Source organism: Nelumbo nucifera, chromosome 6 (assembly GCF_055504915.1).
Source record: "Nelumbo nucifera cultivar China Antique chromosome 6, China Antique-T2T, whole genome shotgun sequence".
Taxonomy (NCBI): Eukaryota; Viridiplantae; Streptophyta; class Magnoliopsida; order Proteales; family Nelumbonaceae; genus Nelumbo; species Nelumbo nucifera.
In genome coordinates, this window is record NC_142654.1 from 39,097,994 (window position 1) to 39,115,829 (window position 17,836).

A 17,836-nucleotide genomic window follows, 5' to 3' on the forward strand; every position below is an offset into this window, starting at 1 on the left:
TAAAATAGGCATTTTGAAAAATATCATCTCTTTAACGTTTTCCGTCTTCGTCAATACGAAAGGGAGTTATTTATTGAATTTTTCAAAAATAGGAGGAGATTTTTACTAAATTAAAACTATAGGGGAGATTTTTATGATTGTCAAAACTTCAGGGAGAATTTTGTATTTTACCCTTGTTTTTGAAAGCAAGAACAAAACCAACCATGTTATTGAACGCCCAAAGTTTAGTTTTATGGGTTGGGTGAAATTCCGTTCGTGTAGGTGGCAGATCCGAGCGATTACCGACTTATTGAATGTAGGCGGTGAAATTGGATGAACCAAATAACAAGGAACACTGAAACACGCGAGAACGTAGAGAAGGGAGGAAAACGAATCGGATACTTCAGCTTTGCAGGTTCCGTTTAGATCTCTGTTCGTCTTCTAGTCATTGGGATCACCTTGTGACAGTTCTTACACAGGAATTCCATGCAATCGGTTCTGTCATTTTCTCTAGTTCTGGCGCTTCTATGTTCTCTTTCTATCTCTTCAGCCTATAGGCAAGAACTCTTGCTTTTTATTCTCATCTGTATGCAACTTTACTTTAATGTGGAATATTCATTAAGTCTTTGTTACTGCGTGTACATAGAAGGATTTTGTAATGAAATCCAAGTGGGTTTTGTCAGAATGCCTTAAAAGTTTGGTTTTTGTACCGGGTTTGTGGTCTTTTATGTAAAGGATAGATTTCTCATCATTAATGGCCTGACTCCCAATGGAATCGCGGGATTTTATTTTATTTTTTTCATGGATGAGTTTATCCTTGTTTTGGCGAAGGAGAGGTTTCTGAAATACCTTTTATCCGTTGGTTTCTTTTGATTTTGTTCGAGATTCCATGACATATACACGTTTGGTTTTTGATGAAAGAGAATGTTAATTATTATTTATTTGCTCGTGGGATCTGTTTTGGAATTAAAAATTGTGAAGGAGATTCTATTGTCACTCTCGACATGGGCTTGTGGACTTTGCTTAGAGCAAGCAGAAACGAGTTTGACAGTGATTCTGGTATAAAATTTTCCTTTTTTTTTGTCCTTAGGGTGTTTTGAGAAGATTACGTCGAGAAATCCATTTAGTAGTGAAGAAAGGCCATCACTGCCTAATTCACTGTAACCTTTGTCGATTTAGTACCTCTGATTAAACAGATCCATATGAGTTCTATCACTTTCTTCCATTACCAGATATTTAGTGACAGAAAATAATGTAGTAACTGAAATATAGTCAACCGGGTTACTCTGTAAAATGTGAGAATATTTGTTTGTTTGTTTGTTTGTTTTTTGTTTTTTTTTTTTTTTGTAAATGGAAATTCTGAAGATATAAGAAATTCTGCTATGGATTCTACTTAGAATATGAGGCTTCTTTAGAAGCAGTTCCTAAAGAGAATGACCTTACATATTCTTCTGAAAATTCTTTTGATTTCTATTGGGCCTCCTCCCCCACCTTGGTTGTGACTGTTCCAACAAGCTTCTTTAGAAGCAGTTCCTAAAGAGAATGACCTTACATATTGTTCTGAAAATTCTTTTGATTTCTATTGGGCCCCCTCCCCTACATTGGTTGTGACTGTTCCAACAATGACAATAATGAATTTGAGCTCCAGTTCTGTTTCTGGATAGTTTGCTGAGCATAGACAAGAATGCTTGGTACCAAATAAGGGAAGAATGGAGATTCATCTACTAAACTTTTGGTATTTTATTGTTGTGTCTTGGCACACATTTCAATTGTTTCAGGAAGGAGCTGCGAAATAAGGAGGTGAACCAGGAAGATGTGAAAGTGGTCCATACAGCTCAATCCACAAGAGTTGACCCATCGCGGGTTATCCAAATCTCTTGGCGACCAAGGTCATGTACTTCAGCAAATTTGTTATTATGTCACTTGTGTCATCACATATGAGGTGGTCTTGTGTGAGTACACATCTTGATCAAATATGCAAATATACATCTCTTAAACATAGGTCATCATGATCATGATCACGATCATCATCTAAGCCTTATCTAAATTCTATGTGGTTGGCTAGATGAATCCTGTTTCACCATTTCGTTCTATTAGGTGCCATATCCATTGTTAAATTATGGGCGCTTAAATCATTTCTTACTACTTCAACCCAAGTCCTTTTCTGTCTTCCCCTAGCTCATTTAGCCCCTTCAATTTGTAATAGATCACTTTTTCTAACAGGTGATAGATGATGGATCATTGTCTTTTCTGGGAAAACAGTGTCAGGAGATGGCATTGTATTTTAAACTAAGCATAAAATAGTGAAAATCTTTGCCAGATGGAATTGAGGGGGGAAGACTTCAACTTCTAAAAATACAAGTCCATATTTGTATTGACTTTTCCTTGTTTGCTTATAACATCTGACATTTCTTTTTCTTTTTTTTCAATGAAATAGGGTCTTCTTGTATAAAGGTTTTCTATCTGACGAGGAGTGTGAGCACCTTGTTTCGTTGGTAATTCCTGGCTTATCACTTGCTATCTATTAATCCATTGCCCTTACCTTGGTTCTGAGACTGTGTTTTGCGTTCAGGCACGTGGAAAGCTAGAAAAGTTTGCTTTAAATGAAAGTGACTCAGAGAGTTCTGTTACAAAATCTCAACTTTCAAGTTCTGCAACTCCCTTGGAAACAGACCAAGTAAGTTTCTATTGCAGCATCAGTGGTTGGACTTGGGAATTTTTTTTGGATAAATGTTGGACATGGGAATTATCAATATAGAATTAATGTTATGGATGTATTCAACATAGATATTGCATTAGAAGAGTATCCAAATATGGTAACCATTAACCTTGCAGTCATGAATGTAGACTTTTTTATCTACTGTAGTTCGAGGCATGCATGGATGCTTTCTATCAGTATCTGCAGCTACAAGTTGGTGCTTGGTTGCTTCTCTTTAGACTTCTGCTCTAGTGATCTGGTATAGATACAAGCTATTAGAATTAAAATTTGCATGATCTGCAATTTCCCATAAACTCATCTTCTTCCTTGTTTCTCTTTCTTGACTTTAAGTTTGTATTGCCACAAAGTATACAATTATATTGGGGTTTCTACCTTAGGCTGCTTCTAGAGTTTCACTGGTGAATGCTGCATTGGTTTCTGAAAGCTACTCTATTATTACCGCTTTTTCTCCATTGGAGAATCCTTTTCTCAACTTATTAGCAGTGGGGTCTGATAAAGTTGTTGAAGCTGTTGGAGCAAAACTGGTAGTGGAATAATGGATGGTAACTTCTCTAAAATTAGCAAGACAAGCTGAATCTGAAACATATAGAGATTGAGGATAACTCCATGTTGGTGAAGGGGCTGGACGGTGAACAATAGTGAGGGTTTGTGGGCATTCAGATGTGTAATAATGGAAATCAGGAGGCTAGCAAGAGAGGTTTAGGCCACTTTGAAATGGGTTAATAGGTCAGCAGATGCATTGGCAGATTCTTTAGAAAAGCAACAGGTGACTAGGGAGCAACTTTTCTGGGCTAACTTGTACTCATAAGATTCGTGTGGGTTTGGCTTGGGTTGGGAGTTTAAATTAATTCAAGTTTTAGCCTTTTTGGTTACCGGTAAAAAAAAACTCCAGGACTTAATCTTAATGGATAGGCTTTTGATGCTCATCATTCCAGATTTAGTTTGGTTAAGAGATTATATCTTCTACAAAAAATAAAAAGGAATGCTGTTGGTGTCTCAAAGACCTATACGAGGGTGACTTAATCTTGGTCACATACCTCCTGTGGAACCTTTTCATTGGGGAATCTTTTACCACTTCCATGCCTTAGCCAATGATGGAAGAAGGAAAAATCTCATCTCCAAATTGGAAGTTGAAGGGGAGACTATTGATCAACAAAATGAAATTGCTAGTGCCCTTGTGAACCATTTCAAGTTGATCTTTAGAAAACCTATCTTTAGAAAGACTTTGTGTGGAAGGGTTGGAGTGGCCAAGAGTTTTGGATGAGCAAAAAAGTTGGTTAGAAAGGTTTAATTTGGAGGAAATAAAGGAAGTAGTTTTTTCGATGGATAGATCTAAAGCACTAGGTCTAGATGGTTTTACTATGGCTTTCTACCAGGACTGTTGGGACATCTTGAAGGAGGATATCCAAAAGGTGTTTGATGGTTTTTTTTTTTTGTAGAGGCGTAATTAATCCAGAATTAAATTCTACCTTCATTGACTTGATTCCAAAGAAATTAGGGGCAATACAACCTAAGGAGTTTAGGTCCATTTGTCTAGTTCACATCCTTTACAAAATTATTGCTAAGGTGCTATCAAGAAGAATTAAATCAGTGCTTCCTTCTATTATTTCCTTAAATCGAGGAGCCTTTGTCAAGGATAGGCAGATCATCGATCAAATCCTTATGGCTAATGAGAGTGTGGAGAAGCTAAAAAATATGGAAAGAAAAGTTTGATTTGCAAGCTCGATCTAGAGAAAGCATATGATTTGGTGGATTGGGATTTCTTATTGGAAGTGATGAGAAACTTTGTATTTGGAGATAGGTGGTGCAAATGGATTAAATGGTGCATTAGTACTTGTCATTACTCAATTTTGGTTAATGGCAAAGTTGTTGATCACTTTCCAGCCATCAAAGGTATTAGACAAGGGGACCCACTCTCTCCTTTCTTATTCACGCTAGTAGCTGAAGTGCTTTGTATTCTTTTCCAAAGAGCAGATTTGAGGGGTTTGGTGAGAGGTTGGAGGGTGGGAAGAGAAAGAGTGCCTATTACTCACTTGCAGTTTGCCGATGATACTGTCCTATTTTGTGAGGGAGCTGATCTAAATTGGGTGAGGAATATGAAGGAGGTGTTCCAAGTCTTTGAGAAAATGACAAATCTGAAAGTTAACTTCAATAAGACATGTGTGGCAGGTATCAACATGGATGATGAAGAGGTATATGAATGTGTTGGGTTTTGAGGTATTCTAGTGGCTTATGAATTATTTGGGTTTACCTCCGGGGGGCAACCCTAGAAGTGTGAATTTTTGGAACCCAGTGGTGGATAGGTTCTCAAAAGGCTTGCTTCCTGGAAAAGGAATTCTCTCTCAATGGGTGGAAGAATTACCTTGATCAAATCAACTTTGGCTAATCTGCCAGTCTACATCCTTTCAGTTTTTAGGATACCTGTGGAACATAGTTTTCAAGGCGTCTAGGCGATTCTGGGCGACACTGGGGCACCTAGTGGCCTAGTTGCCTAGGCGATAAAAATTTTATAATATAAAAAACTAGCTTTTGGCTAGTTTCCTAGTTTTATATACCATTCAGCATGTATGCTAATTGAAAAAATAGCAATTCTCTTTATTAAGAACATTAAATTTCCTCTAAAAATGTGGCAAATCATCACATCTAAAAGATAAAAATCTTTTACATATATTAATTTCATTATTTTCAAAAATAATACTACTATAATAAATATTTAATGGAGAAAATTCATATTAATTAGCAACTAAAGAAGGTTATTAACTTTATATGATAAATATTCAAGATGGAAAGTAAAATAGAAAAAAAAACAAGGATGGAGTTTCTGTTTATTTAATTAGAGAGAGAGAGAATAGAAAAAAAGAACTTTATTATTCTATTCTTTCTTTCCTCTTTCTTTTCTTTCTTTCTTTCTTCTTCTCTTCTCAAAACCCTTTGATCTTTTAAATTTCAATAGTAAAACATTAAAACAAAGTATTATTGATATATATATATATGTGTGTGTGTGTGTGTGTGTGTGTGTGTGTGTGTATATATAGCATATAATAAAATGTATTAACACATACATTAATAAGATACAACAATATAAATGATATTATAAAAGGCACCCGCCTTGTCATTTTTGTCGCCTAGGCGGGCGCTTAGTTTCCTGCGGGCACCTAGTCGCCTAGAAGGGTGCCTAGTTGCTAAAAGTCAAGGCGTTTGGGCAAGGTGCCTAAGCGATGCCTTGACAACTATGCTGTGGAAATTTGTAGAAGGTTGGAGAAACAAATGAGGGATTTTTTATGGGAGCTGAGAGAAGAAAAGAGGGATCATAGGGTGAATTGGGAAGTGGTAAGTAGAAGTAAGGAGCTAGGGGGTCTAGTAACCGGGAACATTTAGAAGAGGAAAACAGCCTTGTTGGGAAAATGGTTATGGAGATTTCCAGTGGATCAGGGTAAATTGTGGACAAAGGTGATTAAGAGTATACATGGGTAGACAGTAGATGGATAGGATGCAAGAATTTCGGCTAGAGCAACTACTGCAACACCTTGGAAAGCCGTCCATGCCATTCTTCCTTGTTTTCTACCTTTCATCAGGTATAACTTGTGCTACGGAAACATTGTAAGGTTCTAGGAACATGTGTGGGTGGGGGAGGCACCACTTAAAAGACCAAATTCCCTTCCCTGTTCTCCCTTTCTAGGTACAAAAATTTGACTGCCTCATCCTTAGTCTCATCCATTGGTCCAGGGCCTGAACTTAATTGGGATTTGGGGTTTAGACGAGGTCTCAGAGATTTAGAGGTGGAGGTGGTGTGGTCCTTGGTTCAGGTACTTCAAAAGGTCCTCTTGGACCTGTCTAGGGGGGATTCCTAAATTTGGACCCTTTCTTCTTCAGGCTCTTTTAGTTGTTCTTCTTTTTTCAATGCCCTAACTCAACCCACTCCTCTTTCCAATCCCTTTCCTTCTAAGGAAGTGTGGGGGAGACCGGTCCTACCTAAGGTCAGAGCACTTTTCTGGGAAATATTGTTGGAAAGAATTAATAGTTGCGATCAACTTCAAAGAAAGAAGCCTTTTTGGTGCTTGTCCCCGAACTGGTGTACCCTTTGTAAAGTCAATGGTGAGTCTTGCTTTCTTACTTATATCCTATCCTTTTACTTCTTCTATTTGGGAATGGGTTTTTCTCTTTATTTGGTTATAGGTGGACTCCCCCGTCTAGCATTCAAAGCCTCTTTGTCTATTCGATTGGTAGCCGGATCAAAAAGAGGGGAAAAATCTTGTGGAGGTGCACCAAGAAAGTTGTTTGTTGGACAATTTGGGGGGAAAGGAACCACAAGATATTTGCTAAAAAAGAAAGAAGCAGGGACACAATTATAGAAGTGATTACTTTGAGGGTAGTACTATGGGTAAAGACAATGGTCCTATTTGATGATGCTCCAATAGAGACCATTGTGAATAACTGGCAAGAAATAGCAGTCTCAGCTCCAAGCAGAATCTGTGTCCATCCTTTGTGGCATCCTCCAATGGAAGGTTTTATCAAACTCAACTTTGATAGGAGCAGTGAAGGAAATCCAGGGCCATCAGGGGTTGGTGGTGTTTTCAGATCAGAGGCAGGTTCAATAATAGCTCTTTTTTCAGGACCAATTGGATTCGGGGATTCATTGAGAGTAGAAATTCTGACGTTGTTAGAGGGGGTGAAAAGGGCTAATGAGCTAAATATAAACAGGTTATTTATTGAAGGAGATACATAAGTGGTAATTGGCTGGATAGAGAAGACAAATGATGGGTTATGGACATACATTAATGAACGAAGGCAATTCAAGTGGTTAACTCGAGGAATGGAAGTGCGTATCCAGTGGGTTAAAAGATGTGCCAATTCATTTGCAGAGCTCTGGCTAAATAGGGGGTGGGGAGAAGTCATTTGTGGCTACACTGTACTGTAATTTTCCTTTTGGGGGAGAGTTATGATAGTTTGCCTCCCCCCACCTTTGTATTTAAACCTTTTTCTTAATTAATGAAAATTTTCTGTTATTGATAATAAAAAATGGTTTGGTGACAGAGAGAAAGCTATCTACAACACCAGTGAGAATAAGTAATTGGTACTTGAAGGGTTAATAGTACTGGCAGGCCAAAAAGAACATAGGTGAAGTAATTAGAGATGATTTCATGGCTTGTAATTTCAATCAATATGACACTTGTGAGCATTGGGAAAACGACTCACTTGGGCTGGATTTGGAGTCGCCTGTCGCCACCTATCATTTGAAGGAATTAGAGGTGATGGGGCCTCCGAGAATAATTTTCAAAAGTTGTTTTTGTTTTAATAGTGACTCCAAAGCCCAGACACTGACAACACCAGTCTGGGTAAGACTAGGATGGGAGAGGGAAGGGGTTAGGCACCCTTCTCCCGGATCCATAGGTGGGGCCCACATGGGATACCCAACAAGCATAAATGCAAATATTTAATTCAATAGAAACATGCTAATATGAGAGAATAGAACAAATCAACAAAAAGGAAACCCTTCCTATTTCAACTCTGCATTTTATTTATTTTTATTTTTATGTACATGTATTTTATATTTCTTTTTTATTTTCCATTTTGGGTTATTACAGTCCATTCGGCATCAGATCAACTTCTAGGACTTCTGTGAAATCAAAGCTCAGTAGGACTGAATCTAACACATTTCCAGATTCTTGTGCATCTATTCCATCGGGCTAAGACTGCCATTCAAACATTATACGTTAACATAATCACCAGTTTTAAGAAAGAAGAAAAAACAATAAAATAAAATAAAATGAACAAAACTGAGAAACTCACGTTTGAACAAATTCTAAACATAATTAGTATCATAAACTGCTGCAACTAAATAGATGAACGAAATCATGTCTGTAACAATTAAAGAAATCTACTCTCAATCGAAACTAACAACCGGTATTATAATCTCAGAACAGAATATGAATTTCACCATCTTTTTTTTTGTTTTTTATCATGTCTTGATCTTCAAATATAGAATCAATAACACCATTACAAAGAAAACTCATATCTGTAACAATCCACAACCAAACCTACATAACAGGGAGAATAAGACTAAAAATAAGGGGAATGAAACTGATGGCAGAGCTGGACGAACAACCATATTATTGACAGCATTAAACATGAGAAAATCTACTTCTCAAAGGTAAGACGGTAAGAGGAAAAGAGCAAAAGAAGACTAATAGCGGTCTAATCCCTACCGATGCAACTTTCGAATCTAACTAGGCATGGAGTAGGCAGCAAATTTCAGGTTGGATTGGGTTGAGGATAAGATCTACGGGAGTCCGATGGAACCTACTCCATCGATCTACTCCTCAACCTCAATCCTCATTGTCAAAACAAATGCAGAGAAATTTCGGTTCGATGTGCTCCGCAGGTAGGGATCAGGGACTATGGCAAGTCGATTGAGTTTGCTTCCACCTTCCAAGTGTGAGCAAACAGGCGACAACGTCTGCAACTTGCTCGACTCAAGGTGAAGCTCGTGGAACAGGGGAAGTCTCGGTTTGCTATAGAATGTTAAGAGCAGAAAACACCACCGGAAAAACGGACAAGATAGGAGAGACGATGCTAAAGACCACGAAGCTCTCACTGAATCTAGTAGAAAATGAGGATTCCGCCACTGACGTGTCCTATTTTTGCAGAGAGGGAGTAGCAACGACCAGAGAAAGGAGGAGAGAATATTAACGGGAAGAATGAGAGAAAATGAAACAGAAAGAAAAAGAGAGGGGAAGGCGAAGATGGAGGGATATTGTTGAGAGAGAAGGGGAAATGCCGCTACTGTTCAGCTAAGAAGACGATAAACAGTAGTAGTGAACAGTAAAACTGTAGATTAGGGCGAATTGAAACATTTGGTCACTTTTATATTGAGCACCAGGGGTATTTTCATAAATTTTGTGAAATTTAAGGGCAGTTTTGTAATTTTGAAAACCTAGGTAAAAAATGGTCTAAGGGGGGCCAAACTAGGGTTTTGGTTCAATGATCAGAGGGTTAAGATGGGTTTTGGGTATAGTGAAGGGTTTTGCAATTACATGTGTGGGCCATTAAGATTGATCGAAACTGAATCTTTTTGAATGAATGGGCAACCAAGGGTATTTTCAGTTGAAATTTCACAAGATAGGGTGTTTGAGCATTCTGGGTTGATTGGTAAGGTCAGATTGGGCCGATTAGGTCCGGATCGGACGGATTTGGAATCCGGTCAATCTAGAACCTCGAAATGGAATCTTAGTACAATGAAAGGGTAAATGGGGGTGTTTTGGGTTGAAACTTTATGGGCAGGTGTTTTGGTATATCTAGGACTCAATCATACAGTCCAATTGGCTTAAGTGTGTTTGGATCAAGGGGATCTAGGTTGTAGGTGTTTTAGGCTAACAAGAGGGGCTGAAATGGAATCTTTGCTTGATGAGAGGGTAAACTGAGGAGTTTTGAGTTGAGATTTTCTGGGTAGGTATTTTGGGAGGTCTTGAATTTGATGGTCGTGTTTGATCTGAGGGTCAAAGTGTAGACAGGGGTTGATTGGGGTCATCGGATTGGTATTGGGCAAATTTAACGGTGGATTTGAGGGTTCTCGGGGCAAAATTTGGGTTCTTTGGATTTTTTTGGCATTTTGGAGGGATTGGAAGGGTCTGATCAGGAATTTGGGGTGAATTGGGGGTTCAGGTGGCGGACCTAGCAAAAATCGGGTGCTGACAACACTGAACAGAGTGGAATGGTGGAACGCAGAGTTCATGTAGCAAACACCATATATATGGAATGGTCAATATGTCATCTGTAATCACACAAGATGGATATAAAGGAGCTATACAGAATTTGGATAGTTCCTTAGTTTTTTACCAGAGTACATATATGCTCTGAACTGGCATTTGCACTCTTGTCAAATGGAGCCCTAGAGTTGAGCCTTGAGGCCTTTTATTTGAGCTTTGCATCAAAATGTGCCTCAAGGTATAAGCCTTCTATGCTTTTCAATGCACTCTTGAGACATGGCATAACCTGTTACTGCTAACACTTTGAATATCCAAAAACTGCAATAATGCATATAGTTCTTTATCATTCAATGATCTATGACAAGCCACTGACCTTTTTAATTTGTTTTTCTCTAGGATGATGTAGTTGCAAGGATTGAGAACAGAATTTCCACTTGGACCTTTCTTCCCAAAGGTATCAATCCTTGCTGCCCTTAGGTTTTTAGAACTCCATAAACTGCTTGGTACCTATTTCTGTATGATGATGTTTTGTTTTTTATTTTCAAAAAATATTACTAAATGTCTTTTGTCCTTCAGTAAGCAGCACTCCTCTGCATGTTTTGCATTATGGGATAGAAGAGACAAAGAAGCATCTTGATTATTATGGTGATGAAGGCAGGAGTCAGCCTTTGATGGCAACAGTGGTCTTGTATCTGTCGAATGTCACTCAAGGTGGTGAGATTTTCTTCCCCAAATTAAAGGTGAGACAGATATTTGTTTTCTACTTTACAATTAGTAGTGAATGGAATTTGATACAACATGGGATATAGAAGTAATTATATACTAGCATCCATCATTTTTCTTGTATGAATAGTAAGATCTGATGGGTGTTTAATTTTTTAATACCAACAGCTCAAGAACACTTATCTGAATGATGGCTCATGGTCTGACTGTGCAAAACATACTTTTGCCCTCAAACCTATTAAAGGAAATGCACTACTATTCTTTAATGCCCATCCCAATACGATCCCTGACGAGAGCAGCTCGTATTCTAGATGTCCTGTCCTTGATGGGGAAAAGTGGTGTGCCATGAAATTCTTCTACATCAGAGCTATTAGTGGGGAGAAGGTTCTGTCTGAATTAGGCAACAGCGAGTGCACGGATGAAGAAGAAAGTTGTCCGAGGTGGGCTGCTCTGGGAGAGTGCCAGAGGAATCCTGTATACATGATTGGTACTCCTGACTACTACGGTTCTTGTAGGAAAAGTTGTAATGCATGCAGATGATTTTGGGTTTCGACATTTTGATTAGCCTTTTGGGTTCTGGCAAGGGAAAGGAAAAGAAATTTTCTTTGTTGAACAAAATAGAACAATCATCTGAAAAAAATTGATTTCTGTAATGTGCCAAGCTTCTTAACAGCTTAAGAAGGCTGGTGTTGATGCTGAATCTTGACTGATAGAATTACAAAGTTAAATTGATGAGATTTTTAAGGGGTCATTGATTGGTTTAATGGTAAAATCTCGGGTTGAATTGAAAACTCTGAATCTGTAAGATTATTCATAAAATAAACAGTCTGGAGTAACAAGTTTTTGGTAAGTAGAGTAGATGATGATGGCACGCGGAGCCTATTCTATCCTGAAAGTGAAACCAATTCATTTATAATTTTAGTAAAATAATGGAAATGAGCATATTTTGTTTTTTGGAAAACCATCATGACATTGTTTGGTTGCATGTAAAATGAAGGAAAACAAATGATTTTCTGAAAATTTCTATTGTTTTTTACTTATTTATTTGCTTACAATAATGGTCATGAAAAATAAATGTTTTCCAAAAAGTGAGCAGGAAGAGGAAAAAATAACATTTTCCTAATTTTTTGTGAATCATTTTTCCAATAGGGTTGTTCATTTTGTTTTTCAAACCAAACATCAGGAAATGATTATTTTCTTGAAATTTTCAAAGAATCATTCATTTTCCTTCATTTTATGTGCAATCGAACAAAAAATATCATTTAATTGGACCAATCCATTCCCCGAGGCTGTTATTTGAATGGATGGGAATCTCTGAGGTTGTTCTTTTGGAATTCACATTTGCGCCTTACGGAGGGCGCCCCCGCAAACGCCCCACAGCATATTTTAATCGTGTATTGGGAACATCTCCCACTAATAATTTCGGGAGATGTTTGTTCTATATGCTGAGATGTGCATAGGGATGGCAATTTCATGGGAATTTTCGGGAATTCAACTTGTTTTGGCCCTAATAGGACTCATTTATCAAAACCCTACAATCTTATAGGGTTTGGGTTTTGACTTTAGGGTATCCGATTATCGGATACCCGGAATGCATAAATGTGAATCTATTATATTATATATTATGCATAAATTTATAAATTTTAAGTATTAAGATAATTATTCTTTATTAATATTTTATTTGTATAAATTTTCTGGAATTAATATTATCATTTGATGTAAATTTGGATTTGATAGATTGTTTATTTTCTTTAGCTATAAAATGCTACTTTTAAATATCATTTCTTTTAATTTTTAGTTGGAATTGTTAATCGTATATATGTATTGTTTGTTTTGATGAACACAAAAATTAATAAAATCTACTTTATTTCATTAAATAATACAAAAGGCTAGATGGGTTAGTGGCCTAAAGTAGTGCTAAGGGATTTGGTGCTATCATTAATTGATTCGGGTTCAAGTGACACTATAAGCATTAAGAATTGTTTTTAGTAGAAAACATTTGGTCAATGTGTTTAATAGGTGGGACGGGTTTAATGAGTTTGGGAAATTAAAAGGGAAAGTTGTATGGGTTTGGGACAGGTTTAGAATTAGGGATACATAGGCGGATTTGAGAATGGATAGGGCAATTTACACGAATACCCTACCCGTCATTCCTAGATGTGCATGTAGGACGTTTCTGAGGTGCCCTCTGTGATCTTGTTCTTTCGGTTGGTATGCTTAACGTAGATGGGCCCAACCGGAGCTCTTGCATGGGCCTGTCAGCCAGCATACCGAGCTACCCCAAAGTTGGTGACGATGATGACGATTGAGGTATCGAACCATAAAAACTCAAAATTCTAAAACATTTTCAAAGTTTAACAATTCTACTGTTCTATCACGGCCCAACCCAAGATAGTGGTTGGGCTGGGCTGGGCTGTGGTGGGCTCCTCCACAAGCCCTAGTATGCAGTTTTCATCCTTGCCTGACCTGGTCAGCCCGTCAAATTAGCATGCATACGCCTTCATATGCCGTAGCTAGTTCAGAATTTCAAATGTTGAAACCAAATGATCAGCTGTGTCGATCTTCAGATCACTTCATGATTGCCTTTGCCTCTCGGTGATATCAAACTCCCTTGGGAATAACAAGACTGGATGTGCTGACCACAAAATGCTTTGTACAAGATTCCCTACAATTGCACAATGAAACATCTCTTGATGTTTCCAATGTCTTGTGCATAGGATGTGGTTAGTATTTTATGATCAACAAATTAGAACTTCGGAGCGACACCCCAATAATGCAAAAACTCTGAATTCATAAGCTCATCTGATCTCAATAAGGGTGCAATTTAGATTGGCTCGAGATAGCATTTTACACCGGTGTTAAAGACTTGGACCGGAGTGAAAACTGGAATGCTCTTTGGGTCCTGGTTTTACCAGTTAATTGGGCGGTTTGCCCATCTAATCTGCTAAAACTGTCATTTAATCGGGACCTGGAAAGGCCACTGGTTCCTAGTTTTAATGGTCTGACTGTTTGGTCTGGCCGAGTCTTAAAACACGGTTTTACACTATTTTTGACTTGGGCCTTTGAAATGGGTTCATTCATTTTTTTTTGACAAAAATTCAACCGAACCCGCCCAAGTTACATCCAATGTTTTCAACCTACCATTGACTTGATCAGTTGAACCGTTGAAACCATCATCTAACCTTGATTTTGGGTTCGGTTCTGCTGAAACTCGCCATTTAGTAAAAAAAAGTTGACTTAGTCAAAAACCGTTCGACTCAGGTGGTTGAATCATTGACCTGTTGAACCTAGTCACCGGGTTGCAGGTTGTACACTGAGTGTATGAATATGCTTCCGGAGGCCATAATTTTGCATTTTGATGTTCGATTGTGGTGATATTTTTTTTTTTTATTTTGGAAAAATCGCAATTTTTAGCATTTTTTATAAATAAAAATTTTAAAAACTAAGTTATAAATATAAACTAAACATAAAGTAGTATTTATATATTCATGTAATATATCTAAAGAATATTACTTGACCCATTTGACCTAAACATTCGAATTGGTAGCTTGTGACTCGAAGGCAAAAGTGTCGGTTTTCAAAACATTTGGTCGGATCTAGAGGTGTAAATCAGGTTGTGCCACCTGTGGCCTAGTATGACCCAACCCAAATTTGGGTCGGCTCAGCACGACATGAAACGACGACACGCGAGTTGTGCCAGGCTTGGCACGATGGTCCGGGCCATGCTAGGCCTGGGGTTCTAGGTCCACAGGCCGGCATGGCCTAGCCCACGGCATGACACGTGGCATAGCCCGTGGGCCCGTAGTTGGCCGTGCTTGGCCTGCCCGATGAACCAACCGTTGGGGGTTTCCATGTCTAGTTTTAGGTTTTTGGGTTCTTTTTTTACAAAAATACCCCCTAACAACTATATAGGGGGGTATTTATGTATTTTGGTTTTTTTTTTGGGGGGGGGGAGAAAGAATGACTTAAATGCCCCCTCAATAGCTATTATTTGGGAGGCATTTTGGATAAAGTGATAAATAACTTTACAATGACAAAAATACCCCTCCCAATAACTAAAAAATGACTAGTTTTTAGGGTATTTTGGGTAATTGAATTATTTTCAATTCCTATAAATAGCCCTATACTCCACTATTCTCATCACACCAATTCAACAATTCTCTTAATCTTTTCTCTAGTTCTCATACTCTCTCAAGTCTCAATCTCTCATATATTCTCTAATTCTCCAATTCTCAACTTGATTGAAGTTTCAACAAGAAGAAGGCTTGCTCAATAGCTCAAGTATCTCAAGTTAGCAATTTGGGAGGCTTGGACTTTTGGAGTTGAAAGGCTTTAACCATTGAAATCAAGTTGAGATTCTAAACTAGCAATCTGGGTAATTGCAATTAAACTAATTTTTATTTTTTTTAGAATTTAAAAAAAATGGTTGGGCTCCTCTTGAAACCAATTCCCAACATGTTCAATGTCGACGATATTTAGTCGCAACATGGTAGTGTTAGCACTATGGATGCTATTGATATTGATAGAACTTCCACCCCTAGTATTGATACTAGGAAGGCCACTAAGTTGATTAGCCCGGTTTGAAAAATATTTAAAGTAGAGGAGGTTCAGAGAAAGGGAAAAAGAGTTGTTTGCCAAAAAAATGTAGGAAAAACTTTAGCTATTGTAGCAAGGTTGGTACTAGCCATTTGAGAAAACATTTGCTCACCCATGAGAAAGAAGAAGAAGAAGAAGGTAGAGAAACAATACAAACACAAATTAGGCAGGGGTGGGGGTTTGGTACTTTTAAATATTCATTCTCAAGAAAAGATGTGGCACGGATTAGCAAAATACATTTGTATATGCTGAACAACTATTTTTGTTAGCTGAAGATACTAAACTTGAAAAATGGTTACATAATTCTGTAAATCCACAATTTAAAAAAGTTTCTAGGAATACTATTAGACCAGATTCTTTAAAATTTTTTTATTCATATAAACAAAATTTAATTTATATGTTATCAAATCTTAATTCTAAAGTTGTAATTACTTCTGATATTTGGACTTATAAATTTAACATAAGTTATATTTGTGTTACTGGTCATTTTATTGATAAAAATTGGTTTTTAAATAAAAGAATTTTAAGTTTTACTAGGCTTGAACGGCCACATACTGGCCCAACTATTGTTGCAAGTATTTTAAATACTTTACATGCTTATGGAATTGACAATCAAATATTTTCTATTAGTTTTGATAATACTAGTAATAATGATTCAACAATAAATATTTTAAAATCTCAATTAAAACCATGTTTAAATGGTAAATTATTTCATATCAGATGTGCATGTCACATCTTAAATTTATGTATTCAGGATGCTTTAAATATTATTTCTACTCATATTTCTAAAATTAGAAATCATATTATATATATATTAAAAGTTTTGAAGCAAGAAAACAAGAATTTAAATATTTATGTCAAAATTATGGTTTAAAATATAAACATTTTATATTAGATGTTAAACATAGGTGAAATTCTACCTATGCTATATTAGAAAGTTGTATTTCTCACAAACAAATTCTTAGTGATTTTTATAATGCAAAAATGCCCACTGATGTTATATTTGAGGAACACAGGGAAATGACAATTTGTATAAGAGATTTTTTAAAACATTTTTATGATGCAACTAATGAATTATTAGGTATTTATTATCCAAATAGTTGTAATTTATCTTATCAATTAATGATGGTTAGTGATTATGTTGCAAAATATAGAAAGAATTCATAATTTAAAAGCATTGTTGAAATAATGGAAAATAAATTTAAAAAATATTAGGAGAACATTTCTCCTCTTTATTGCTTAGCTACAATATTAGACCCTAAGATTAGGAAAGATGGTTTAGATATTTTACTTGAAACATATTGTGATAATACGAATATTGAAATTAGAAATAAAAAAGAAGAATTAATAGTTTATTATTTGAAATGTATAGTTTATATGAATCTGAAGTAACATGGAATAATAAAAATTCTACAACTTGTATAATTGCATCTTTCACTTCTAAACATGAGTCCAATATTGGAAGTGAAAAACTTTTTTATTTAACAAGTAAGATGCAGAAATTCATTGTCTCAACAACAAGTTCATTTACTGAACTTGATTTTTATTTACAAGCAAAAGTTTATATTTTGGTAGAGTGAACATGCAAAAAGTTATCCAGCTCTCGCCGCTATGACACATGATCTACTAACTCCTTCGGTGTTTACAGTTCCATCGAAAATTTGTTTTAGTGCAGGTATTAGGGTGTTGGGCGACAAGAGAAGCTGTATGAATGATGAAAGTCTAAAGATATACATATATTTTAAAGATTGGCTGGATGTTGAAGGTAAATTACAAGACAAAGGAGGAGATACCTGATGTTTCATTTGAAATAGATGATTAGAGTCAAGAACAATAGGAGAAAATGATGAAGTCAATATTTTTTTTTTATACTCAATAGTTGTATAGCATTTTTTCAAATTATTGTATTGTTTTAATTTGATTCAATTTATTTGATATTTTTAATAACGTATTTTTTTATTTTTAATTTGTAACTATATTGTATTTTATTAATTTATTATATTTTCCAATTTTCATATTTCATTCATCCAACCATTATATGCTTTGTATTATTCAAATTTAAATGAAATAAAATTCCTATTTTTCTTCAAATTTGTTATTCACTTTGAGTCTT

General features: G+C 36.4%; 1 protein-coding gene across 1 annotated transcript; it reads left to right on the forward strand.

Moving 5' to 3' along the window:
• Window positions 1-202: 202 nt before the first annotated feature.
• LOC104586383 (putative prolyl 4-hydroxylase 6) lies at window positions 203-11,918 on the forward strand. The gene is made up of 8 exons (XM_088890256.1): window positions 203-394; window positions 459-536; window positions 1,758-1,868; window positions 2,417-2,474; window positions 2,552-2,656; window positions 10,801-10,858; window positions 10,981-11,144; window positions 11,296-11,918. The coding sequence occupies exons 2-8, from the start codon at window positions 466-468 to the stop codon at window positions 11,665-11,667; spliced, it is 939 nt and encodes a 312-aa protein (XP_088746382.1). The 5' UTR covers window positions 203-394; window positions 459-465; the 3' UTR covers window positions 11,668-11,918.
• The last annotated feature ends 5,918 nt before the right edge of the window (window positions 11,919-17,836 follow it).